Genomic DNA, 27,095 nt, shown 5'->3' on the forward strand with positions numbered 1-27,095 from the left:
ACAACAGTGGGTAGTAAACGAGTTACTGATCAGGCAAAAGATCTTTACAGTCATTGTAGGTAATCCCCTGAAAACATCCATGCAGTGCTCAAGAGTGTTCAAAATGGCAATAAGCATGCTAGGGAAGAAAAAACTGAGGTATTACACAATAAAATCTGTAAAATCATGACCAGCATTAGGGAGAAAATAAAAATAGTCATGATTATTCCTTACTGAATAGTCATATTTACATCATCTTGCTCAAACGTTGTACCAAATGGCCATTATTCACTTTTGTCCCCCAGATATAAGAAATAGTTATGTCCAAATAAAATATCTGGCAGACTTTTTAAAATCAACGAAACAAGAATATTTCAGCATAACTCAACCACGGGACTTCTTGCGAGAGGATGTTTTAGGTAATAACCTCTATCAATGTAGAGATTGAGGAATTTGTCCAGTTACACCATAAAGAAAAATTCACCAAAGTCTTTTAAAAATTCTGAGTACTTCTACAACAATAGAGAAAAAAGTGTCTGGTAACATTGTCAGGACACCGAGACCAACTGGGACAAAACAGCTTGCGTTTGAGCTAGTAAATTCTTTTAGCCTCCAAAATTGTCAGGAGCATGCAGGTCAGCGGGGAGCCAGGCAGTAGCACCAGGCTCTACCCTGCCTCCAGATTTAGCGGTGCAGGCAACCTCGTTCCAGTGCCTGGGCATGTGCCCAGGCTGTTTAATTTAATAGGAAAGAGCCTGGGAAGCCTCCGTCTGCCAGAAGCTGGAAAGTTTCCCTCTGCTCACCCTGTCTTTCTGTGCCAGAGACCCGCTCCCACGCTGGCTGGCTCCTGGAGCTGAGCCCCCACAGCGAGTTCTCAGCACAGGAGGGGCGCGTGTGGTTTGGATCAAAACTGAATTCTGCCCATATGCTTTATTATGATTATTATTATTATTAAAACGAATTATTTCCCCTTTTTAAAATAAAAAATACAACATATTCTTTAAAGCAGTCAGGTCTGAAAACCCATTTTTTAAAGCTAAGATATTAATCTATGGCATAACATGTTACCAATGTGTATTTGAATACAGTATATTGCAAATATACAAGAAACACAAATATTTTTATTAAAGTTTACAGTGCAGATACAGGAATTGTGTAATAATATGCTATTTGCTGCAAAGTACTACCAATGAACATCCAAGTCTTCTGGAAAAAACAAGACATTTTACTTATTTTTGCTAATGCTCTGCTAATAAAATTTGCTTCCTCATATCCTTAGACCATCAATGCTACAACAACATTACTACTGCTAAAAATATTTACAGTCAGGTTGCTCAATTAATTATCGGACTGTAGAAGCTGAAAATATCTTTAAAAATATTAGGCTGTCTGTTGGCAAGTCATAGTGTTTTGCCTATAAGCTTCATTCCATTCTAAGTACAGAAGAAATAACGGTTTCAATTCATTATGTAAATTCTGTGAAAGCTGATGGACTTTTGACTAGTCATGAAACTATGATTTTAAGTTTAATTAAACATATTTCTGATCTATCAGTTAAGACTTTTCAGTCATTCAATGTATTTCAGTTTTGGGAGGTTGCTGTATGTGAGCGTAGCAGACTACTCAGAACTTGTTAGATAATAATGATGTTGTATGATGTTAATCTGTTTGCCTTTCTGGAGTATTCTATGTTTTTCTTGTTATCTAAATAATACTGCTGTGTAGTGCAAAACAATATGTCAAATTCTTCTGAGTGTCTATTTTATGCTGTTTAAAAAGTAGATGCAAAACCTCTTAGAATGGTGTCGACTCTGGTTTAAACTTTAATGATCACTATGAGGAGATCCTTCTAAACTAATACAAAATTAAGTATCAAGTCCCTATGGCAGCACAGTGGAATTTTCGACAGAAAAGGGGGAAAAAAAATAAGGCACTTCTGCTATATCTAGTTTCTTGTTTTGCTGATATATAGGGCTACATATTTAGCTGCAACACAGTGATGAAACTCAAACATTACTTTAATTTACAACTTGTAAAGATTTGGCCTTCAATCTTTATTATGCAGTCCATGGCAGAAACAAACAATTTCACATTAAAAGCATATTGTTACATAGATTTTAACAGTGAAAATAAGAAATACATTTTGGCTGCAGAAATAAAAATAAAACCCCACCCTGTTCCATAGAGTTGTATTGTAGAATACACTTAAATTCGTCAAAGTACATTTTTCCTTGGTTATCTACTGATGATTTATTTACAAAGCAAATAACAAACAATGGCTAGAAAATATCATTGCACCACAGATTATCTACATGGACATTTCTGTTTTTCATACTAGAAAACAGCTAAAGTGACATTTACTTCAGTACAATGTTTCTTTCATAAATCTTAATGTATTTTAGCAGCTAATACAAAATGGAGATGCACACTGTATTACATTAGTTAGAAAAGCAAACGTGTCATAGGTTTGGTTAAGAAAAAATAGATGTCTAGCAAAACTTTTTTTTATTTAAAAAAAAAAAAGTCTAATGCATTAACTGCTCCAAGCACTTCACATAAGGACTGTCGATGACTTGCAAATTCAGAATATTGCTGACAGGGCAGCTGAAATTTGAGAAAGTACTTGAAAGAGAAGCCATCATCAGCCTGTGATAGCTCTGACAGGCTTATAGGTAGATTTCGATTCACATAGGAATTTATGTTAATAGAGTCTATGCTGTTTTGGGAATCATTTGACAATCAGTTACAACATGGAATACTTTTATTTACTCATCTCTCTTAGAAGAAGTGATAGCTCATTGTTTTGATTTTAAAGTCTTTTTAATTTGAGAAACAGAAGCAGAAGGTGAAGCTTAAAGTTTTGGTTTTTGTTAAATGAACACTGAAAAAAATATTTTCCCTTTGAAACTGTGGATCATGCAATCCTTGTAAGAGAAGACCTCTTGAACTGCAAATATGTTGTTCTAAATGGTTTTGTGAGACTTCAGCACATAAACGACCTACACAGAAAACACCTCTACAAATAAATTTTAAGAGTAAATCGATTACCCAACAGTTTTATGACTTCATTTCCTATTATTTCCCATCATTAAAAGCTCACCTTCATTTTTCAAACTATAGTTGTCTAGCCTTGGAATTTTCGTTTCCAACTTGTTTAACACCACTGTAACTTGTCAAGAGCACGTCAGATCGCTACAGGTACAGTAGCTTTGTTTTAGACTAATGTATGTATTCCTGGTAAACATGACTGTTTTGAACACTGGAGCCTGTCAAGCCCCCGTATCTCTTGGCTCTGCTTGCTGTTAAGTTTCATGCTTCTGTTATGCGCAATGTGGAAGTGCCGCAGAAGCAATTTTTGACAGACTGGAAAAGCAGGCACTTTCCTCTGTGGTATTTTTTGTGGAGGGAAAGTGTATCCTACACATTCCCATAGCATATTGCCCAGACGCACTGTGGCACTGGTGTGCAATTGCTGTGAGAGCTATGCGGCAGGAGACCCTGTCACGGCAGTGGAGTAGTTTCAGCTTCTTGAAGTTCCAGCTGAAAGGAAAGAAATTGCAAATGCAATGAACAATTACTGGATTTCTTCCCGCCCACAAGTTCGTCTGTGTGTTTGCATGTGTGGTTTTTTTTTTTTTAAGAGGAATTTATTTCTCATTTGCAGCTACTGTCCTGCCGCATAAAGCTAAACAGGTAGCCCAGAGAGTAAGGCAAGACTATACCTTTGCCATGAAGCAACAAAGGCAGAGGAAACGATCGCAGAAAAGTTTCATGTCTGACCTTCAAAGACAAAGAAATGTTAGCAGATCTGAAATTTGAATCAGAATATACTTCATACCAAGCCAGTTGTTCTTTCTAGAGGGGAGCTCTCTATGAATTTCATGAGTGTGGAAGGATTTCACTCCCTCCCTGTATTCTTTTTGTAGCAATTGCAGGGGAGTTAGTATTTTAGACGATGCACTCTGTACTCACATCAGTACGTTGGCTAACTTTTGGGTTTGCAATTAAAGGCTAGTTTAAATTCTGTGTGAGATGGACTTAAATCAGCAAGCAAACCCAACAGCCTCTAGCCCTGTGTGCCCACAGTATCCATGTGAAGTCCTATTTGTGTACAGGCACAAGAGCACTACAGATGTTTTCATCAAGAAAATCTGCGCACTGCACAGCACGTCCTGAAAGTCTGCGACCCTTTTTACTGCCCAGCAAATGCTGTCCTGCAGCACCAGAACTGTGTTGAAAACCGACTGGGAGACCCTGCAAATAAAGGGCTTATGGTATGGAAAGTAGAGTCACAGACGAAGCCTGATTGAGACAAGAGAGGGAACGTGCTCCTGTAAAAGTCATGGGACATGGGTAAGGATTTTGGGGCAGGGAGATGGAAAGAGCATTTTGTACCTGGATCGCACGTTCAGCAGAGTGGAGGCTGTTAGCACTTCTGATTGGGAGATAAATTTCTCCAAGGCCACAACATAAATCAAATGCTTGTTAAATTTAACATGCTATATTTAGGGATTTTCTTTATTCCGTATTGGGAATACTTCTCCTCAGGTCCTTTTGGCCAGAAACTGACCTGATCCTAAATGTTAATGTTCCTTTCTTTTGGAGAAGTCTAGATCCAGAAATGGATTTTGAATTCTGTGTTCACTTATCTTTATGGATTAGATAAAATAGAAGGGGTTTTGGGAGGGTTGTATTTTTTTTTTTACCAATGAACTTTTTGTAATTTATTAAGGAAAAAATTGAAATGTTTTGTTCCCCATTTATTCTAATTCACAGTTTAAGGAATGCCACAAACACAGGCAACCTTAGAAGCCATCTAATTAGTTCTGGTCCTCATATAGCATAATTTATTCTTGGTTCCTTTCATGAAATAGTCTGACAAATGCATTCTGTTTTCTCTGCTACCTAGAAGATTTATGAAGGGCCCATGTCAGTGCAAATCAGCTACAAAAGAAAGCCCAGTTTTAAAGATCTATTGCATTTAGACAAGATTTTCATAGATGTTATTATCTTGCCAGAAATGGGCTTTATAAGAAATCCATACTTCATAATTATTATTGAAATATGCAAAGGAGATATGCCTAGTTTCTAAAAATCCACAGAACGGCCATTCTCTGTTAATACAGGTAGATGTAAATGCGCCAAGGTTTGGAGTTACAGAATCTGCCCAGCTTTTGTCATGTTTTTGCATAGGACTCACCAGCATTCCTTATATTTGTTTGCAATCTGTCACATAGCACTAGGAAAATTAAAATGTAAGAAAGCACTTCATTTATTTAATCAAAGTCAAACTAGCTTTCAGTTTTTCCTTGTTTCAACTTAAAATATTTTCTTTAATCCAATATCCTTTTTATTTCTACATATAGTTGCCTATTCAAGCAATAAGGGCAAAGCTTTCAGGGCTGAGCACAAATACCGGAGCGTCTGGTTACTGAACATATCTGAGGCCTCATTTTCAGCTTATGAGGAGGATTTCTACCTTCCATTATGGCATTTAGACATTTTAGTTGTTAAGGAGAAAGCATCAGAAGCTAAAATCACAAAAAATAGTTACACAGGATGACTAAATAGTCCTGAAAATGTGCCTATACATAATTTGCTTAGTTGCTTGGATACATTCAGGTGTGGCTGCTATAAAGACTTAAATAGGCCACAAAGAAACTAACTTGCTGAAACAAATTAAATTTCTCAGATTTCTGTAGTTATTAATAATCCATTTTCCTAAGTATTTAAGATTTTTTTCTTATGAACTGATAGATATTAACAAAAATAAAAGGTATTTGGAAAACCTAGTTTTCAGAAAAAAAGCATTATCAATGGATTTTAAATTTTAAAAATATTTAAAATCTCAGAGATAAATTAATGCAGATAGTCTCTGTGCATCTGAAGTAAGAGCTATTTCAACATACTTGCCAATGACTTAGTTGTTAGTTATGAATCAGGTTAATGTCAATGACATAAAAAACTCTCAGCCATTTGCAAAAGCGATTATTTGGTCCTTTATTACTATTCCCTACCAATATCGGGCCATACAGAGAAAAGTTCAAAGTAAGCAGTTTTGCTTTGCAAGCCTTTTTTCCAGGATTCCATCACTCCTACACTCTCTCGTTTTAACTCTCCATGCAAATGCACTTGTAAGATTGCATATGCCTCCCTCAAAATTTAAGTGAGCTAAGTCTTTAAGCTCGATTTGGAACAAATGCACTCAACTAACTCCTATGCATTTTACTGCAGGAGTTAGTTGAGTGTAATACTGGATACATCCCCCCACAGACGTGAAACGTCTCAGTCTTACAACTCTTCCAGTTTTTGCACGTCTGATTAGCCACTGTCTTCTCTCCCTCAGAACTATGCTGCTCCACTGAGCATGCACCATTTCTATAAACGCTCACACCATCAGTGTTATGGATTGGATGCTCCTCTGTGCATCAGAAAGCAGCCCTGTTTCTCGAGGAGTTTTGAACTTGTTCTGCTCTTCTACTTTTTCTAAATGCTGATAAAGCAATAATCAAACCCTTGGTCTGGATCTTTTTGGTAATGCCAAAGATCCATAGAGTAGGCAAAGGGCCAGTATCTTAACTCAGAATAATGTGAGTATTTAAGATGTTTCCTGTTACTGCTTTTGCAGTGATAGAAAACACTGTTCCTTCCACTAGTGAATGCTTTTTTTTTAAGTTCTTTAAGAGTGTGAGGCCCTAAGCTGTTGAGCGATTGCATGCTTTTCTTTAAAGTTCTTTAAGAGTGTGAGGCGCTAAGCTGTTGAGCAATTGCATGCTTGCAGTTCTCATTAACTTTAGCAGGAGTAAAGTATTCTCACTGGCAAAAAAGCAACTTGTAGAACATCTGTTTCTTCAAAAATGACGTGAACTCTGCCGAGTACTATACAGTCTTGCAGTTTATACCAAATGCTCTCCAAGACCTCGTCTGTACAAGAAAGAGCTTGTCAGTATACTTAGATCAATACAGCTATACTAGCTAGACTTTCTTGTACAGAAAGCACTTACCTGTGAAAAGGACACCCTGTTAATAGAATTTACAAAAGCTCACTGTTTGAGCAAACAGAGATTTGTTTGGGTTTTTCCCTTATTTTTTTACTTCTTTTTTCTTTTCTGAGAGCAAAAGCTGTATTCACCCTTGGGTTTTCTTAATAATAATAATAATAATAATAATAATAATAATAATAATAATAATAAAGTAATAATTAGATGTTACATTTGTAAATACTATCCCAGAGAATCCTATTAGTGTAGATTAGTCCTTCAACCTTGTCTGTCATTCTGATAATAGTATACAACAAAAATATTGTCTCTTACAGAAATGTTTGCTGGAGATAAAAATAGTTAAGTTTAATACGGAGGTTTGAACATGGCTTGGTGTGAATGTATTCTATAGACTTTGTGGAGAGTGATAAAGACTGCACCCGACAGCTGGTGTGCTGTACTCCAGGGAGCGCAGCAGTGAGAACGTTCAGATCAGCATCCAGCGAGCACATCTGGCAGAAATAAATCACTGGAAGCAGCAGTAGCTGCCAAAGCAAGGCCTGCAGGGATGGAGGTGAGGAAAGTGAAATTGGGCCCATTTATGGCCAGTTCAAATTCTTTCAAATACCAGACCACATAGAGACCTATCCACGCATCTATGAGGCTTCCAAGTGTTGTCTTCTCCCCGGCCCTGGGGAAAACTGCTGGCTAGTTGCTAGGAAGAGCTACAGAAGTAGGTCAAAGCTGGGTAGTCAAACAATTTCTGACAGCTCTGCATACACCTTTTTTGTTCTGTGCATATTGGGTCTTTGCTTCAGTTTCCTTCCTTCCTGCCTCACTCCTGATGTTCCCCTTTCTGCTCTGCAGTCTTCCTCTCGCCTCCCTTTCCCTTCAGTGTCTTCCCCTTCACTTATCTTTACTTGTGCCCTATCTCTTCACTATTTCCATCACTGCACCCTAAACGGAAGGAACACAACCAACCAACCAAGAACCCAGCTATAAGAGTAACTTGCTCCTTATTGCCACTATACAGATCACTTCACTTGCTTGGTCTGTCCCTTCCTCAGCTGGCTCTCTCCCTTGTTGGTGTAGGTTGAAAGATCTTTGTGGGAAGGATCATCTTCTATTCTGTGTTTGCTCAGTGCCCAGGAAAATAGAGTTTATTTCTCTCAGCCTCTGGGCAGTACCTTATTAATATTTGCTAAGGGTAGAAGTTTAGAAGGCTACAACTCTCCTAAAAATAATATATAGACACTAAATGTAGAAGATGTGTGCACACACACTGTAAAAAGCTGGAATTGTACTAGATGATAGAGATACAATCCTATTGTCAGACACATGCACAAAATTGACTCCGCTGAGGGTTACAAATGCATTATTAACAGCTGAATCTGTCTAATAAATTTTTGCTACACCTAGTAAATACTACACGTATATACATACATACATATATGTAGGCGCCTATGCCAAGTTTGGCAGCTCTGCTCCACCATCAAAGTGTGCGTAAGACTAAGCAGGTGCTAATTGATTTCACAGGCCACAGTTTGGCATGTATGAATCAGATGCTGGTGAATGACAACATCAACGGCAGATGCTTAATAAAGCTTTTCCCTTTAGCCCTTCTCCCTTTAGCCTGCTCCCTCCTCTTTTCTGGTGCAATTACTCTTTTGTCTGTTTGGAGATGGTGATGTTCTTTCTGGTCTGGGCTTTCTGGCAGCAGCCTAGTGGCAGAAATGCAACTGCATTCACAAGAAGCCGTTGACTGCTGCACCTTGAGGAGGCAGCTAGGTTGTGGCTGAAGTGGCAGCAGTGACAAAGCGGTGCAGGAGCAACCTAAGTATATTGCTGAAAGGTGGTATGGCAAGGAATGAACTAGGCTTGTGCCTTTTGTTCTTTTTAATGAATTACAGAGATGACTCAAACTATTTCTAGTGCTTGTGATGCTCTTGAGTTACTTTCATGAATGTTAAGATTTGCTTTCATGTTTTGCTTGATGTTCACTGAAGGATGGGGATTGGAAATTCTCAGGACTAATCACAGGAACATGGATGTTGAACATGTAACAAAAAAGAGCTTTGCAAATAGCCTAAATAAAAAAAAAAACCCCACCAAAAACTATTTCTCTTGGTATCTTTTGTGCCATAAAATCCGTACTTCTCAAAGGCTCTTTCTACATGGAAAAGGTATATTCTGAGTATATCTTAAATGGCAAAATGGCACAATACTCCTTAACGTGTGTATATATTTATATATTTTTATATATATATATATATATATATCTCAAACCCCACCTTAGCCAACATAGATAATTATCTGATACAAGAACTGCATGTAGACAAACCTTTGTCTACTTCTTGCATGTCTTCCAGGACAAACAAGGCCAGGTAGGCCTTCTTTGTACATCAATCAAAAGTGTACAAGCAGTTTCTTCTCATTTTTGTTCAGTGTTGCAATGGGAGCAGAGAGATCTATATTCTGTCCCACTCCCCATCAGCAGACAAGGAGTATGAATAGAGAAATTTGTGATTAATCTCCAACCAATTGTAAAGCAGTCACCTGTTGTAAACATCCTGCAAATGAAACACTTTTTTGTGTGGTTTGCATATGCATGCACACTGGACCCGGTCATGCAAGGTACCTTTGAAAGCCCTCAGCTTCTGAGCATCAACTAGAGGAGAGAACAACTAGCACCATGCAGGACTCGGGCCTCTGGGTATGCATACACCAGTTTCAAATCTACCCCTGAAGGTGTTCAGACCTTCAAGTAGCTACAAATCAGTATAAACTGTAACTTCAGAATACATGTCATCTCCAAGCGGGAGGCCTGGATCCAGAGATGACATCTCCACTGCTAGTCATACCTGATGGTTAGTCCTGTCCACAGTGTTGGCAGTGGAAGCATGGTCACGAGTGTTTTGTCGGACTCGGGTGGAGTTTTGCTGCTCAATGGTTGAGGAAGTGGGGATGCAGAACTCTCTGAAACACCTTTTGAAATTCTCATCTAGAAATGCATAAAGGACTGGATTAAGGCAGCTATTTGTATACCCTAAGGCAATACAGAAGTGCCAGGACACAGTCTGGAAAGTAGTTTCTGGGATGTTGACCAGGGCTTTAATGATGACATAAATGTGGATGGGAGTCCAGCAGACAATAAACACCGCCACCACTACAAGAACCATCCTCGTGATTCTCCGCAGGTTCCTGTCCTTCTCTTTGGAGCCAGATAACATGCGAACGCTCTTCAGGCGTAAAATCATCAGCCCATAGCACACAGTAATGATCAGGACTGGCATGATGAAGGCAAAGATGAACACACAAATTTTCAGGAGGTTCTCCCAGTACCACGCAGGGTGGGAGAACGTAAGTGTGCAGTCAATAGAACCTGGAAAAAAAAAGAAAACAGCAGAGAAAAACAAGCAGGTCAGGCTTTAATTTGCTTCTTTTTAAACCTTTTTTATTAAATATCATAGGCAAATACACAAAGATTTACTAAGTAAACACATAAAATGAAGCAGTCTGTGACCTGTCATCAGCACAAACATTGATGGGACACAGTGCTGCAAAACATGTATGAAGTGTGAGTTAGAAAAACAAAACCCAAGTAATGTGTTCTCTTTTGCATTTTATTGCTGGGAATTCCATAAAGAAGAAAAAGATCTGAATTGTCATAAATGTTTAAACTTTGACTCATTTTCACTTTCAGTATAAATCCTGGTGATAAGAAAGATGGTTTAACCACCATATCTGCTGAGAGTTTGGGCATTTCAGGGCAATGGGGAAGAGAATGAAATGATACTTGGTAACTGTGCACAATGGAGGGTTTGGGTTTTTGTTGAGATGCTGTCACTTCATGGAAGGTCTTTGAGCACCAGTGATCCAGAACATGCTTTCTGCTCTGTATCACGTCCCGCCAGACTAGGTGCAACATATCTATGACTGCCAGCTTCAGCGGGAATGCCCTGGGTAAGGCACAGGCTTCTGTGCTGTAGGGCAGTGCATAACCGCCCAGCAGCAGAAGGCAGGCAGGCACAGACGCTTTTCCAAACACTACAGTGACTGTGTGGGGCAGCGAGACTCGCACGGACCCACAGAAGAAGCTGGAGCTGCCTGTTGTAAAAGACGGAACATGTGCAGTGCCATGTCCAGCCAACTACAGCCAGACACAAAAGTGTTGAAAGGATCCACTTGCACTGACACCTGCTTTATACAGGATGGAGGCCAGAAGTTAAGAATTAATGCCTCTACAATAAAGTGAAATAATGCAGAAAGGAGTTTAAGCATTGAAATACTCAATATAGGAAAGAAAGCCAAACTTACCATGCCTGTATTTAGTAGTTGCCATGAACATAACTGGTAGGCCAATGGCAGAAGAAAGAATCCAGTTGCAAACATTGACAATTTTGGCATTTCTGGGGGTACGGAAATCAAGGGCCTTAACTGGGTGGCAAACAGCTACGTAGCGATCCACACTCATGGTGCAGAGTGTAAAGATACTGGTGAACATATTGTAGTAGTCTATGGATATAACAATCTTACAAAGGATGGTACCAAATGGCCAGGTTCCCATCAAATAATTCACACTCTGGAATGGCAGAGTACTTGTTGCTAGGGCATCTGCCAACGCAAGATTGAAAATATAGATATTGGTGGCAGTCTTCATTTTCGTGTACCTAGAAAAAAAATCAGCAAAGTATGTAAATTACCACAACTGACAACGTTAAACAAAATTGAGTCCAGTGCACCATCTGTAATAAAATTCTTTGAAATAATGTGCTAGACAAAGATAATCTTTTCTGCTTTTAACCAAATGATCTTGCCATGGTTTATCTACAATAAAGTTTACAGTTCAGTGAGGCATTAGCTAAAGGGTGTCACAAAGAAAAGAAAAGATTAATTTGTGCAGAGAGAAAGGATACACATAGAAGAAACAATGTTACAGATGCTAAAGAATTAAGCAGCTGAAAAAATTGTATTTGTACATATCAGACACTGCACTAAATGGATAGCTTTTCTGTATCTGCTGATGTCATGTTAAGTATCAGAACTGTGGTCTGTAGAAATAGACAACTCATTTGTAGGTTGTAGAGTAGTGATGATGTAATTCCTCAGGGAATAAGTACCTAAAAGATTATTATGATTATCAAATCCTCTGTGTCTAAAAATTCAGGCTTTTAGACTTTCTCATGTGTTTAAAATTAAGGAATTTAAAATAATTTGTAAAGATGGTTACTACATTGCTTTACTAATCTCAATGTCCAATGTAAGTTGGGCAGATGTTCTTTCAATCAATTGAGAAGACAAATGCTTTTAAAAATATGCATTGAATGTATCAATAGAACCACCACCCCGGGGTGGGATGCTGCAGCCCTGTTGCTTGAGGTAGGAATGCTTGCTCTGCTCCACAGTGCCTATTTCGGCAGAAGGGTCTACAACGTCCATTGCACCCCCTTCTTCCTAAGTCTGTGCTGCCAACAACTCAAAATTCACTTCCTGAATTTTGAATACGTCACACTACGATCACAGCTGAGCAGGGGGAGTTTTTATGTTTTCATTTGTATTTGCATTGCTAAGAGTTGAGTCCAAATTCCTCCTTAATTTCATCAAATTTTTGAAGAGCCCTTCACTGTTTCAAGTCCATTGTATCCACTGAGCAGCACTTGAGACCCACTTTTTATGAGGATGCATTACTTTTGCAGTGGTACAATGAATGTTTCACTCTAAGTAATGTTCCCAGCCATGCTGCCCTGCTGCCTGTCCGGCCCAGGTTGTTGGGTGTTGTGCTTGCTCTTTTAATAAAATTTCCTTCTGTTTCTGCAAAGTAACAAGTACAATATTTGATCAAAAAATTTACAATTTATAGAGTGATTTGCAAGAGGAATAGCCCATTTGAAAAGATCTTTCAAGCAACCTGCTGGGGAAGACAAAGTGTGAAATACAGTATTTCATGTTTCTTTTCTCTCTTTGATCTCTTCAGAATATGAGTCAGCTAAAAAAAAACAACAAACCACCCCAAAAGCCCCACAATGACAGGGCTGTGTAGGGAACACACATTTGGAACTTTTTTGGTAAGGTCTGGAGAAACACAGACTTCTTGATGAAAGCAGTTAGATAGCTTTTATGATGAACATCTGAAGAAGTTTATACTGGCTTTGTTCTCTCATTTTATAGCACTGTGCATGAGGAGCCACTAACAACCCTAATTTCAATCGAGGGTGGATTTTTAAAAAAAGATTTTCCAGTAGATCCAAGCTTTTTCTTGACTGCTGTCTGGAGAAAGTGTGATCTGAGTATGATACTTCCAAGTTTTAAATAAAAGCTATATTCTGAAAGTACCCTAAAAACTTCTCTTACATTTATCCAACAAGATTGTAACACTAACTTAGGAAGAGGTAGATGCTGCAAGCATCCATGCCTTTCTCTGCTGGGAATTATTTAGAAAAAATGTACAGGATTGCAGTGTGGGAGACGTACAGTATAAGCTGCAGCTCTAAAAACAGTTTGGAGGGAGGAGAAAATATTTTCTGGGCAATTTGCTGGAGAATCTTGCAGAGGACGATGAAAACAGCAACATTTTTATATTGACTTTACTATTATCCAGAATGAAAATGTTGTACTAAGCCCTCTTTTTGCCATGTCCTCTGCTGTTTATCAGAAATGAATGTCTTCCCCATAGGTCTGACAACAGATCCAGGACTAGCTAAGGTTGTGTCCAGAGAGATAATCCGGAGGTTTGATTGTGTTATGAGCAGGCATACCCGGCTTGCTCCAGTCTGATCCGCTCAGGCAGCAACAGCAGCGGAGGGGCCGTGGCTCTCCATTCTGCACAGACAAGGAAAGACGACGAGGATCCTGCACCCTCACCCAGGCTGCTCATCCCTACTCAGCCCTGAGGTGATTGCCCTATCTTTATGGCTGGACAAGAAATGATGCTTAGGCATGCTGCTCAGTGCTGCTGCCATCACACACCTTCTGGCACAGTTCTGTCTGGGGAGCACATCATCAGATGATAATTTTTTTTATTTATTTATTTATCAGTAATTAAAGCCATTCTTATGATTTAAAGAGAATGCTTGATACAGGAAAAAATATAAATACACCAACCAATATGTAAGCGACTCTCAAGTTAGCATGCCAGAGGACGGGCAGGGAAAAGCTCTGAATAAATGGAATAAAATTTCTTCACTGGGACTGGTGTGGGCCTTATCCCACTTAAATGCTACACATTTTTCAATTTTGGTATCTTGCTTTCATTGTCAGTTTAAGCTTAAAAGTTCTTGGACTTATTTAATGTGCTCTATAGGCTATTAATGAATGATTTTACTTGATGTACTCTGTAATCTTTATATTTCTAATCACTCTGTTTTTACAAAGGAAGAAAGCAGAGCTTTTGTGGTGATAGAAAGTATTTACCTCCACAATTGCCTAATCAACAAAAGCCTATTGAAATTCACAATATTCTTTTCAGTGAATTCTATGGGACTTGGGTGTTTCCCTGTACTGAATATTTCAAGACTTTATAAAGTGCTTATTTCTGAAAGGTACATTTTGTTAAACATGTATTTTTCCAAATAAGTAGATTATCACTGTCTGCAGGATTATTTTTTTTGGTACGAACAAATAAATACTGAAGCAATTGCTTAAAAGTAATTTTAACAGCATGAAAAATAACAGTCCCTCAAAATGGAGCTCTTCAAAGCCTTGGTCTTAGCTGTTAATGTCTTTTGCTAAGGTATTAGTCTACCTATTTGAACAAGCAGCACAAACATTTCTATCATCCAGACATAGATGTGTATGTGATGAGTTTACTATATTTCAGAAAGACTGGATTTTATATGTAATTAAAGTCACAGGATATCTGTATGACTTATAATACCATAAGTATTTTTATAAATGCAATTTTTTAACAGATACTATTTTCACACTTTCATTCAAGGCCACCAGAGAATCTAAAAATGAACAGGTGTGTAAAGAAAGAGTCTTAAATGCAAACCCATGAAAATCTGAATTTAGATTACAAAATTGGAATTTGGTATTTAGATTACATTGAAATTTCAGCACCTAAAACACTAAGTACATTAAATTTTGCATGACAATAAGCAAGGTTGCAAGTGAAGACAGAAGTTGGCTTTGGGCAACATTACTTTTATTTTTACAACTCTGCAATGAAAGACTAATAAAGCAACAGGATGATTCAATTTTTTTGGTGAATATTTAGCTCAATACTGCTCTTGATACATATTCAAATTAATCACATTCATCATAATACTGATACCCACTAGTACGCCCTTTCTATCTCCGTGCAGGTTTTGCATCATAAAATATCTAGGTTTATGAAGTGGTTTTTTGTTGGTAGTAGATGATAAATGAGATTTACAACAGTAAGAATATACTTTATGTCTGTCTAGTTCTGTAGGGAAAACTCAACCTTGCTTTTACCTTCAGTCCAGCAAAGCTTTAAAATACACTTGAAGTTTGACAATCTATCTGAGCTGTAGAGGTCCACTCAACTGGGATTTGCTTGGAATAAGGCAAAACAATAGAGAAAAGAATAAGAATCCTACTCAGATAGTCACTAAGTTCCTAGCATTCAAGAATAAAGAGCAAGTCTTAAAATGACCTCCTCAACTTGCAGCCCATGGGCCACTTGTATTTGCAAACCAAATAAAAGGTTCACCAAACTGATCTAGAGAGATGCCCAGCTCCGTTGCACAAAGCCTAACAGCATCTTGAGCAGGAGCCACGAGCACCTTCCCTTCCACCTCACAGTCATCTGGCAAGAGAGATGTGACCACGCTCTGCAAACACACTCTTTCTGCAAGACACGTGCCACAACTCTGTTTCTGGCCTGCCCACTACAAGGTTTAGTCTCCGCCTTACCACTCCCAAAATTTTTTGAGGAGTCTTCTCTTTTAAGCCTCCATGGCTCAAAAGTAAAGAACAAATAATAAGATGACCATGTCTTTTCTTAAAAAAAAATCACGACATTTTTAGTTTGCATCACGCTTTTTCTAAGCTTAATAGTCACAGTTGGTATACTGCAACCTGAGCCTTGTCCCTATAACTTGTTGGACAAGGTGGATTGTTGAAATATAACCTCCTCCAGATCCTTCAGCCCTTCTGTACTAGATCAGTTTTATAGCATCCTTGTACCACGAGGCTGGTGCAAAGAAGTCAGAGAGGAGGTCCACATCTAGCTCAATGAATATAGTAACACATACCATTACAAATTAATTTGAAAACTGCTCCTATCTGAATAGGAACAGTGAGGAGAAAAGCAGAAACAGCCTTTTTCACTTATGAAATGGGCTGGCCAATGATAGATTGGTAATAACTACTTTCAGCAACACAAAGGCCTGCAAGCTTTTGTCCACAGAATGCTAATTTGGAGATAAAGCCTGTTTCAACTGATCCGTGTTTAAGTTCAAAGCAAAATATATGAAAAACTGGCTTAATTACAGGAGATTCATTGCAGAAAGCAGTCATTCATGAAAATGGTTTGACTGCTGAAAGAAACAACAACCAGCAATTAAGTCAGGCATACAGAAAACCTGACATAACTCTTGTTGATGCTGGAGGAGATTAGGTTAGTGTTTCAAATTCATGTTCTTCTTGCATAAATGACTTGTTAAACAAATGAAGAATCATTATGTGCATACATTAGATTAGTTGAAGTCTCCTTGGGTGGGATGATTAAAACATGTGAAGTATGCCTAGTTGAACCAATTTAAATGAACATTTATTTCCATGGCTGTTCTGGTGCATCTTGTATATGCAACTCAAAAACAGTAGGATGCTTTCCTGAGATATCAGGTACTTTCATTTTTCATTGAGCCATTACAGCTTTGACAAAGGTCATCTTATATTCAGGATGGTCTGGAAACCTCCCCCCCCACCCCGCCCCCAAATTTCTTCTGTCTGCCAATACAATTAGTATGTTTGACACTGAAATGATGTCTGTCAGCTAGGCCATATCTTGGAAAGTCCTTTTGAGCTAAAGGGTCTCAAATGACAGACCTAAATGGTAGCCATCCTGTCTCATTGTCCTTTTTCTTTCTTTGCATGATAGTAGTTGTCTATAGAGTGAAAGACCCATACTGCATTTCAGTCATGGTTGTGACGTGTGCTGTGGCAGACTGTTACCTATTAAAATTTTGAAGCCATATATATTTTGGATGAGCCTAACCTACCTGTTTGGGAGCCTATGACTCAATCAGCTTGAAGATTTAGTCTTTGAGTTTTCTATTCAGGGATACTTCAGAATGCTTATGCCGTAAGCCATTAAATTCAAGCTCTGGGAACAAACACCATAAATTTGTGTGCAACCTTTACAGATTATGATGTGGTCAGGCCACCCAGATTGTAGGTGCCGTGCTGTGGTTAGCAATCTACTTGTCCTTTTCATTTATGTTCTTCTGAAGAGATCATGTACAAGGATGTTATTTAAAAATAATAAGCCCTCAGGGGAAAAAAATAGAACCAAAAACCCCTGAGTTTGGAGGTAAAAGCTGAGCTGGGGAAGGGAACAGATTTACTGCCTTTAAGAAAGACAGAGGCAGCGGTTGTTTTCTCCTGTTAAAGCCTTGCATCTTGACTCCCAACATGGTGCTAGCCACATCACCTCTGTGACTGGTGATGGTGATTTAATCAGAGAGATAAAAAAACCATACAAATACCAAGCATCACTTCAAGTGTCAAGGCATGACATATGAAGGGGGTGTACTGGATCTAAAATAGTAAGGCCTAGTTATTTGAGGTACTTGGTGGGGAATGCAGCAAGGCCTCCACATACATTATGCTGGAGCAACCTCCCCCTTAATTCCTCACACACCAGCAAGGAGATGTCCATTTTCTGAAGCAGTTTGAATGTATGTGCTGACTGTGGATCTGAACAGAGGCCAGATAACCGCTGGACCGTAGTTGCTTCAGCTGCTACCTATTTTCTCCCTAATGCTTTGTTTTCCCACTGCCAAGGTCCTTTTCCACTTTATTCTCCTCCATAGCACAAATGAAATTAATCCAGAAGTTCACCAAAGTTTACTTCCCTCAGGTTATCTTGCTAGCATCTTTGACCTCCCAGCTTGTCCTTTCCTTGTATCAGGGGCTGTCTCAAGGCATGTGGAGATCCATCAGTGTTTGCCTACAGGACCCAGGCAGGAGAAGCAGGCACACCACTTCTGGTGGAGGAGCATTGGCTCAGGGCCATTTCTCCTGTACTCAGAACCAATTAGTGACTTCTCTCAGACCTCAGCTTTGGGAGAGCGAGAGGTAAACAGAAGCCTTTTAGGCAGAGTCAACTTTCTTCAGACTCCTGTGCAGGTCTTTTTGGGAATGATGTGGCACCTAGAGAGCTGGGAGGGTATCCGACTCACCCTGTTTTCAATTAATTACAGTACTGTGTTGGGCTTTGGGCTAAAATTCACTTCTTGTTTTCTTCATGGCTCTTCTTGCTTCTTTTGCTACTGAAAGGCATCATATAGAGATGCTCTTTCTGCTGTTTAGTTTGAATTAGTGAGTTTGTTGCTTCCCAGAGAAAAGAAAACAAGCTTCTTTCTTTGGGAAAAATAGCTATTTTGGGGAGGAAGGCTGGTCCTTTCCCTTGATGTGTGACTGAGAGGATTAACAAGCAAGGAGATTACTTCGGACAGAACACACAAACTACACAGTAGCCATAACAGGTAACTGTTTTATTATTTCTCTTTTATTATTTTCATGCCTTTTTTAATTACATGTATATGCATAATATCGTGGCAGAAATCCATACAAAATAAAGCTGATGAGATGCATTCTTTCTTTTTCCAAAAAGGGAAGGGGAACCAGCCAGGAACAGATCTCTATAGATATATTTGTATCGACTCGCCACACAAACATTTAAGATGTTGTAATGTCTTATAACTCCTATTACCCTCATTTCTCTTTCTTTTCCCAGACACCATAAAAAGCTGCTTAACGATAAAAACCCAAATGACAGTAACATGCATGCTCCAATGCCGAAACAATCATCCGCGGGTACACTTCCTTCCCCTCCAGCCTAGTTAAATGGGCGGAAAATTATCTGCAAATTATTCCAGGACTTAATCTGACCTGTTTGTTAAACCACCTTTAGCTGAGTCTCTGTTTGCCTGGTGCTGAGGCAATATGGGTCTCCAGTAAAGGCTGCTGATTTCGCAGTCATTGTATAACAGGTCTCAGAGATAAATCAATGGTGCTAAAAAGGCTAACTCCAATTTACTGTCATTATCCAGCAGCGGGTGCTTTTTGCTGAAATTTTGCTTTGCCAGGAAGACATGGAAAGGAAAACTGTCAGTGTCTTCAACTTAACTTTCTCCCCTCTGCCTTCAGGGCAGCATGATTGCAAGTAAAACTGCTGACTACGGCTATGATAACTGCGGTGACTTTTTTCTAGGGGCGACAAGTTAATGGCTATCTCCTCTGGTTTCCAAGTGCTGGCTCCCTCTTCCTGATTTGTGGACTGATCACCTCAGGTGAGGATTCTACATGAAACGTCCCCAGCTTGGCAGGGAAACCGGCAGGGAAGCCTTTGAAGACAATTTTACGACTAGTAGATATGAGATTCTCAAAGGTGTGATGGGGAACAGCAGTAGTAATCCCCGCTGGCAAGAGGGTATCAGAGAGGTAGCATGGGGCTCAAGGCAATGCCATAGACTATACAGACCAAAGTAATGCTAAGTATACAAGGTATGGACTCTCTCATACAAGAAATCCGGATCTTACAGTGAAGCTGTCGAGTGTGATCTGGAAAGGAGTGAAAGAGGTGAGAAAAAGGGTCTGGAGAGAGAACAGATGCAGAGGAAGACTTGCGTGTGATGGGGGGAACGGGGAAAGCAGGCGATGATCGAGGTAGGCATGACAGAAAGACGGAGTTTGATTACGTGTTTTGAGATGACAGGATCAAAAGTACCAGGAAACATGGATTCAGCCTCCATGTGGCAAGGATGAGAATGTGTCTGAAACTGGGGCTCTGAGGGAGGTAGCGAGACTGTCACCTTATGAGAAGTATTTGGGAAACTGGCTTCTTGGATGATTTCTCTGTAGAGGCAGCACATCCCAGGGCTGGAGGTTAGCACTGTGCAAGGGGAAAGCAGGAAAAGATACCCCAACTGCTGCTCCCTGTTCCTCCTTAAGAAAGTGACTTCTCTCAGCTGGGATTGCTCCATTCTACACAAATATTCACACAGTTTTGTTTTGAACTTTTATTCCTGATCTGAGATACAAGATCTTACAGCTGATAATTGAACACTTCTCAGTGAGAAGGTGGAAAAAATATGCTCTTTCATGTCTTTCACAGTTACCTGAATAGCTATAGTCTGTCATCCTTACCTTTTTTCATCATGCAAATTCAAAGGGAAGTATAAATAAAATTTAAAAGTGTTTAACATTAAACATGAATGAGAATGTTTTTTAACACAGCTGGGCTAAGCTGTGGAACTACTTGCTAGTGAATGCCATTAAAAGCCAACTTCCAAAAGGGAGCAGGCTCTTTGAATGATAATGACAGCACCCCTACTTATAATACCATAAACTCAAACTTTATGGTATAAACCAAAGAAGGCATAGATGGTTATGAAAAGAACTTTGTTTGAGACCAGCCTAACCACAGCAATTCAGAAAATAGTTGCTTTCATTTTTTAAAAAAATATAATGATGAAGGATTGAAAACTTACTTTCACTTGGAATTATAATGAAAATTTTTTTAAAAAAATATCTGTTATTGAGGATCTCTATAACATGCATCTTAGAACATGTAGGCTTAAAAATAATCAACTTAAAATCTTTAAAGTTGTTTCAGAATTCTGAAATTTTACTTTAGAGAATGTTTGTTTCAAACCAGCTTTATTTAGATGTGGTAACATTTGTGACCTTTTATTTCCAACATTATTTTTGATTCTGATTTTTTTTGGACTGCTGCATGGTAGAAATGTCCACAAAAAGCTATTGAATAAAATGCTGGTGCAAACTGCAGCTCAGAAAGTCCCTCTGCAGTCTAACAAACCATTAGAATGATTCTCGCACAGTGATGCTCCTATTTCTTCCACCCTTTGACTAAACACCAGCTGCTGGCTATGGTTGGAAAAGAGGTTAGTAAGCTAGCCTATGATTCTGAGACATTTGGGTTTACATCACATTATATTTGTAAAGATGCCACCTTTTGATCTAGAAAAATTATAAAAGCTTATCAACAGTGTTCAGCAGAAGCTATGCCTGATGATTTGAAAAAATACTGTAAGTTAAAATGAAATAAAGCAATACTTCAGGATTATGCTAGCTAATTAGATTAGTCATTAGCTTGCTAATAATTACATCATATAAACAATATGTGCTTACAATATTTTATAGTTTTACTGAAGCCATGAAAAGTTGGTACCATTTGACTTATTTTTATGAGGAAATTAAAAAAAAAATAAAAATCAGGAAGTGTTTAACATTATTTTTCATGGGACCCATTACCAAAATAATACTCCAAGAAAAATACAGGCGGATTAGAAGAGTTTTTTCAAGAGAAATTGAGTGAGAGGGGATGTTTTCTGCCCAGAAGTGCCTGGGGGTAGCCGCTAGTGGAGCAGAGGGGGTCTGCCTGCCTGGGGCAGGCTGTCCGGTGGGCGAGAGCTCGCTGGGACTGGGCACAAGGCACAGGGGGGCACGGGGTTGGGGGGGGGCACAGGGTCTGGAGACGAGTGTGGGGCTGCAGAGACAGATGCTGCTCTTATCCCGCAGTCACCTCTGCTCCCACAGGGAGATGGGGGTTATCCCCAGGCTACAGGCTAATGTATTTTGGGCCAAATTTTGACCATAGCCATGCCAATATAATTTAAAACAAAAACAAAAACAGAATACAAAGCTATGCATGCTGCTTTATCCATCTGCTTCCCCTGATCTTGGGGGAGAGAGGGGAGCAGCTTGCTAGTCAAACATTTACCCACTAGCAGGGGTTGGTAAACTTCCATCACAAAGAGTGTGCAAACAGGGACACCTGCCTTTCTGTAACACAGGATGCTGAGCGTGACCCCCTCACTGCGCTGCTCATTTATTTCAGCTTCTGTGCTGTTCCTGCCCAACCTGACTCCCTCAGTTCTGTCCCCAGATCTTCTCTGACTTGGGCTGGTGAGCAGTATCAATTCATAATTGACATGACTGGTTAAGGCTGCTGTGGCTTTAGTTAACAGCTCTTAGCAATGGGGTGGAACCTTTGCAGACAGTGGAACAGGCAGGACGTACATTTGCACATGCAATGCCATCTCAATGCAGAAAAGTTCATGTGGCTGTGGACAGGAAAGAAAAGAGTGAATTTTATGCATTTCTTGGTTTCTAAGTTCCTTGATCTATGCTGCTACAAGAGATGCTGTAGGCTTTCTTTCACACTGCATCCATAACTCCATGTCACCTTGCAAAGAAGAACTTCTGTTTCGTAGAAAAACCTGCTTTGCTTCAGCCACTTTCAAGCTTGTGATCATTAGAGTTATTTCTCTAAACAGACTCTGTCTGCTTCATATGTTATGACCTCTTTCCAGACTCCTCACTTTTCCCTTTCTGTGCACATATGTGAGAGTATTTATTCCTCTGGTGATATCAATTCTTTCTACAATTGAAATTTCACCCCAAATTTCATGCTACTTTTAGTAAAACAGTTTTCCTGAAGTGTGAGTGAGCCGAGGTGAAGTAACCAGAGCTTTCAGTGTTGCATAGTCTTTCCAGATTAGATGACGTTTCAGGCACAGCTCTTTTTTTCAAAGCCCTATTAAAAAGCTGTTTTGAGAAACGTAGAAAGAAATCTCTTTGTTTCAGAAAAGACTTTTTTTTTTAAGCAGAATAATCATTTAATGAAACAAGGTATTTCCTTCCTCCTGCGAAGGCTCATGGAGAACCTGAGACCCCTTTGTTTACCATATGTGACAAAATTAATAGCAAAGCAATTAAGGAATCACTCTTGACTTGAGTGACTTTAGCAGCTGTTGGTGGAATTACAGTGCTTGGCGGAATTACAGTCCTCTCAGGGCACTTGGCATCGTGGAAGACTGGGGCCTCCGAGAGCTATTCCTCTCTTCCAGACCAGCGATGATAAAGATTTTCATCTATGATCTATTACAGCTTTCTAGCATATTGCCTTAATCACAGGGAGTATTCTTCTTCCCACTCTAATGTGTGACTAATATCCCACTGACTTGATGAGAAAGCTGGAAAAGCCTATAGATTACAGTGTAAATTAATTTAATACCACATGGTACTAATTGTGCACTGTCTTCTTGTACTCTGCAGCAGCTAGAAGTAGCATTTGCTGTTGACATAGCCATAACAACACTGTGTTCATATTAGTAATTTACACTTGTACAAAGCACATGAGGAGGAAAATAGAGAATAAAAATTATCTACAGATTTTTCAGATTACAGGAAATTCATGGCTGGCAGTATAACCTGACTATACTGCTGTCACTCAGAAGGCATGGTTTTGTACTTGACAAAGGAAACAGGTCAGTGTTAGTAACATGGGGTTCAGCCTCACACACTACAGATATAACATATAAATATTAATTCAAGGATGAAAGTATTCAGCTGAACAGGAACCAATTGGGAGAATGAGGAGGGTAGATGAGAATGCATTAACTATAAACTAACATGTATATAAATTGGAAATCCATGGACCAGTTTTGCATGAAGAGCCTGATTTTTGTACCGATAATGACAATGCATTTCTAACTCTTTGTTGGACAAGTTTGCTTTCTTACCCCTATTTGCCCCAGTTGGGATAACAGGGTGGCATTGTGGACTGATACTGATAGTTCCACATCAGGCAAGCACTTGCATGGTTCTGGTTCCAAACCCATGGATCTGCTTCAGGCAGAAAAGTTGTAATAATAATAATAATGTTTGTAAGAATGATAAAATAATTAAAAAAATATTTCTAAAGAAGCCAAGCATGACCTATTAGCATGCAGCACACTGAATATGAAGTCACTGCTGCTGTCACTGGGGCTGTACTCTAGAAGGTGAGTAGGGACAAAGTTTCAGGTATCTAAGCACGCACTTACCTCTCAACTCCTAGCATTTTCAAGGCAAACTAGGTACCAATATCACTTTAAAATCATATTTCTAGTCGTCTCAATTCTTCTCAAAATTAATACAAACTTCAATGTTTTGTTCTTCCTGAGCAGGCATGGTGTGAAAGGTAGATAAAGAAGGGGAGCATTACATGATGCCAAATTCAGTCCAGTGAAAGGTTTGCCTCCTATCTGCAGCTGGATCCTAGGATACATGAGTGCATATGCTCACCATTTCATATATGCATATTATGTGATTGGGAATGCTGTCATCTTAGTATCGCTTGCAACAGGAAATAAATCAAGAAGTTCTCTATTGCTGTCTAGATATACTAAACCTATAGAGAAGCACAGAAAGAAACTGCATTTTTATGTTGCTTAAACCACAGATCCTATTCAAATTGGTAAACAGCTGCATGATACTAATTAGGAAGGAACTCTGTCATACCAAAAGCTGTTCTTGCACAGCAGACCTGGGTTTGGTCCTGCCTTTGCCATAGAATTCCTGGACGGTTTTGGAGAAGCCATTTCATTTATTTGTGTTTTCCTCTGTAAAATGAAAATACATTTATGCTGTCTCCTATTGCTTCTGGCTTTTGTTTTTAAGCTGTAATCTCAGGGAAAGATGCTCTCTTTAGATAGAAATCTAAATGCAAGCGCCTCATTCAATTTGGCTTTGTGGTGCAAGTGTAATTCAATTAATTAATGTAAGAAATACGAACTTTTATGGGTTATGCCTGGTATAAATATATAATTCCAGGGACAACCTGTGGCATATTTCTCTGCTGACAGCTATCCTGGCTCTGTTACATTGCACATCTGCTTTTTCTCCCAGAGGAATGCATTCACCACTGCTCAGCCAGTTGCAGTCATGCCCCAGCTCCAGAAGCCTTTCTGCAGCTGTATCTTCACATAGATAGCTTGAGTCTCAGACAGACCAAAACCATGGGGCAGAAGAGAATCTCCCCAGCTCTGTGCATTTAAAATGCAGTCTCTAAAGTATAGTTAAAGCCACTAGGTTTCTGAACTACTATAGTTTGAATCACTGATGCATATTACTTGTGTTCCCATTAGGCCTATGAGCTGTGCAGGCTTTGCAGTGACATCCCAAACACACCCCAAAGGAATCATCCTCTGGCATGCCGCAGCACCCTACCCTGACCACTATCCTCACCCGGCTTTTCATAGCTAGCACTGTCAGCGCTGCACCCACCGTGAAGCCACCCCGCTGCCGCTGGCCTGCAAGCGATGCTGGGCACCAACCTCTGCTCCTGCCTGCCAGCACCCTGCGGCCACGGCACCCATGACCGACAGCTGCTACCCCGACCCCTTGGGAAACGAAGTGTTCACAGGGAAACGGGGTGCTTTCCAGACCTGGGGAAACTGGAAGTGCCGGGGCTGTCCCGGCAGGGAGGCTGCCCGCCCCAGGGGCATCCCCCCGCAGCAGCGCCCGCTGGGCTCTGCAGGGCTCAGCACCCGCTTCATTTGGAAACGACGAGCAGCCACGAAGAGGAGCTTGCTCAGCCCCGTCCTGTCGCGCCCCACCGCCCCGCTGCCATCCCGCCCCGTCCCGTCCCGTCTCGCCCCGCCGCTCCCGGGAGGTGGCAGTGTTCCCCCACGGAAACCGCCCGCCCCGCTCCAGGCGGGCACAAGAGCCCGTTTCATCTCGCTCTCGCCCGCTTTCCGCCGATTCACGGGCATGGGATTTCTCGTGCGTGAAAGACACACTTGTGAGTGACCTGGAAAAGCCCGCGTGGGCTTGCGGGAGAGAAAGTTGGGAAGTGCTGCAGCACAGCCGGGATTACGGACAGCGGCTGCGATCCTGGCGTATTTATACACGTGTATACGCATGCATGCATATATACATATATAAATGTATATGAATATAAACATATATAGCAAGACTTGAGGCAGAGGATCTATAAACCCGGGCAGAGAGAAGCGTTTAGCTGCGATGCCATTTACATTTGTTTGTGCATTTGGGAAAGGTGGGGGCGGGGGGAAGACGCGAAGATGTGTGCCGGGTGTCCGTGTGCGACCCTGTAGCTGCTCACAGGCAGTGGCCAAAGTCCCTTTAAATCCTCCCTCCTCAGCGGACAGGTGCGGGATTCGGGCCTCATTAGCCAGAGCAGCTCGCAGAGTTGCCGCAGCACGGAGGGTCCGTAGAGCATCCCCGGACACGCAGCGGTTTCTGACGGACCGCCCAGCCCCGCCGGTCCTCACGGCCCCATCGCAACTTTCTCTTCCCCAATCACTCGCTCCGGCGCTTTCTCAAAAGCCGCTTTCCCTTCCCCGCGGGGGGGGGGGGGGGGGGGGGCAGGAGCCCCTCCGCACCCCTCAGTGCGGCCCTTTGCGCGCTACCTGCCGGAGAGCATCCCCCGCCGTCGGGACACCGGCCCGCTGCCCCCGTGGCGGGGAGTCCGCCCCGACGGCAGCGGCCGGGTGCTGCGGGGCAGGGCGGGGCAGCACTCACCTCACGATGACATACATGACCAAGAAGTTGCCGAAGAGCCCCACGACGCAGACCACGGAGTAGAGGGCCATGATGGCGATGGCCGTGACCACGGAGGGGCCGCCGCCCGCGGGCGCACAGGGCCCGCCGCTGCCCGCGCTGCCGTTGGCTCCGCCGCAGGGCTCTGAGCGGTTCCAGCCCGCGGCCGCCGAGGCGTTGCCCCAGGCGCCCGGCGGAGCGGCCGCGCAGGGCGGCGCGGCGGCGCGGCAGGCGGCGGCGGCGGCGGCGGCGGAGGCGTTGGCGGCGAAGGGGACCTCCAGGGCGCCGGCGAGGAGCGGCGCGGAGCCGTTGCCCAGCAGGTAGGCGACGGCCATGGCGCGCAGCGGCGTTAGCGCGGCCACCGGCTCTCCGCGCCCGAGGGATGCCCGGCGCGGCACGGCGCGGTGCTGGTGCGGTGCGCTGCTGTCGCTGTGCGCGGTGCCGGGGAGGCGGCGGCGCCCGCCCGCCCCGACGGCGCGCCCCGCCGCTGGGTGCGGGCACATGTGTGCGGCGGGCGGGGCGGGCAGGGGAGGAGGGGCCTGCGGCGGCAGAGGTCGGTGCGGAGGCGGGGCTTCCCCCTCCGCTCCCTCCCGG

At 41.4% G+C, this 27,095-nt stretch overlaps 1 protein-coding gene across 2 annotated transcripts; it reads right to left on the reverse strand.

Moving 5' to 3' along the window:
- Window positions 1–2,159: 2,159 nt before the first annotated feature.
- On the reverse strand, window positions 2,160–26,974 carry OPRM1 (opioid receptor mu 1). 2 transcript variants are annotated; one of them, XM_075748358.1, is made up of 4 exons: window positions 26,484–26,974; window positions 11,277–11,629; window positions 9,821–10,341; window positions 2,160–3,519 (listed from the first exon to the last, which is right to left on the reverse strand). In XM_075748358.1, the coding sequence occupies exons 1-4, from the start codon at window positions 26,834–26,836 to the stop codon at window positions 3,481–3,483; spliced, it is 1,266 nt and encodes a 421-aa protein (XP_075604473.1). In that variant the 5' UTR covers window positions 26,837–26,974; the 3' UTR covers window positions 2,160–3,480. The 2 variants fall into 2 exon arrangements, with proteins under 2 accessions (XP_075604473.1, XP_075604472.1); XM_075748357.1 differs by lacking the exon at window positions 2,160–3,519 and adding an exon at window positions 6,737–6,903.
- Between the last annotated feature and the right edge of the window lie 121 nt (window positions 26,975–27,095).

The sequence above is a fragment of the Balearica regulorum genome, chromosome 3, assembly GCF_011004875.1.
Source record: "Balearica regulorum gibbericeps isolate bBalReg1 chromosome 3, bBalReg1.pri, whole genome shotgun sequence".
In the NCBI taxonomy this organism is placed as follows: domain Eukaryota; kingdom Metazoa; phylum Chordata; class Aves; order Gruiformes; family Gruidae; genus Balearica; species Balearica regulorum.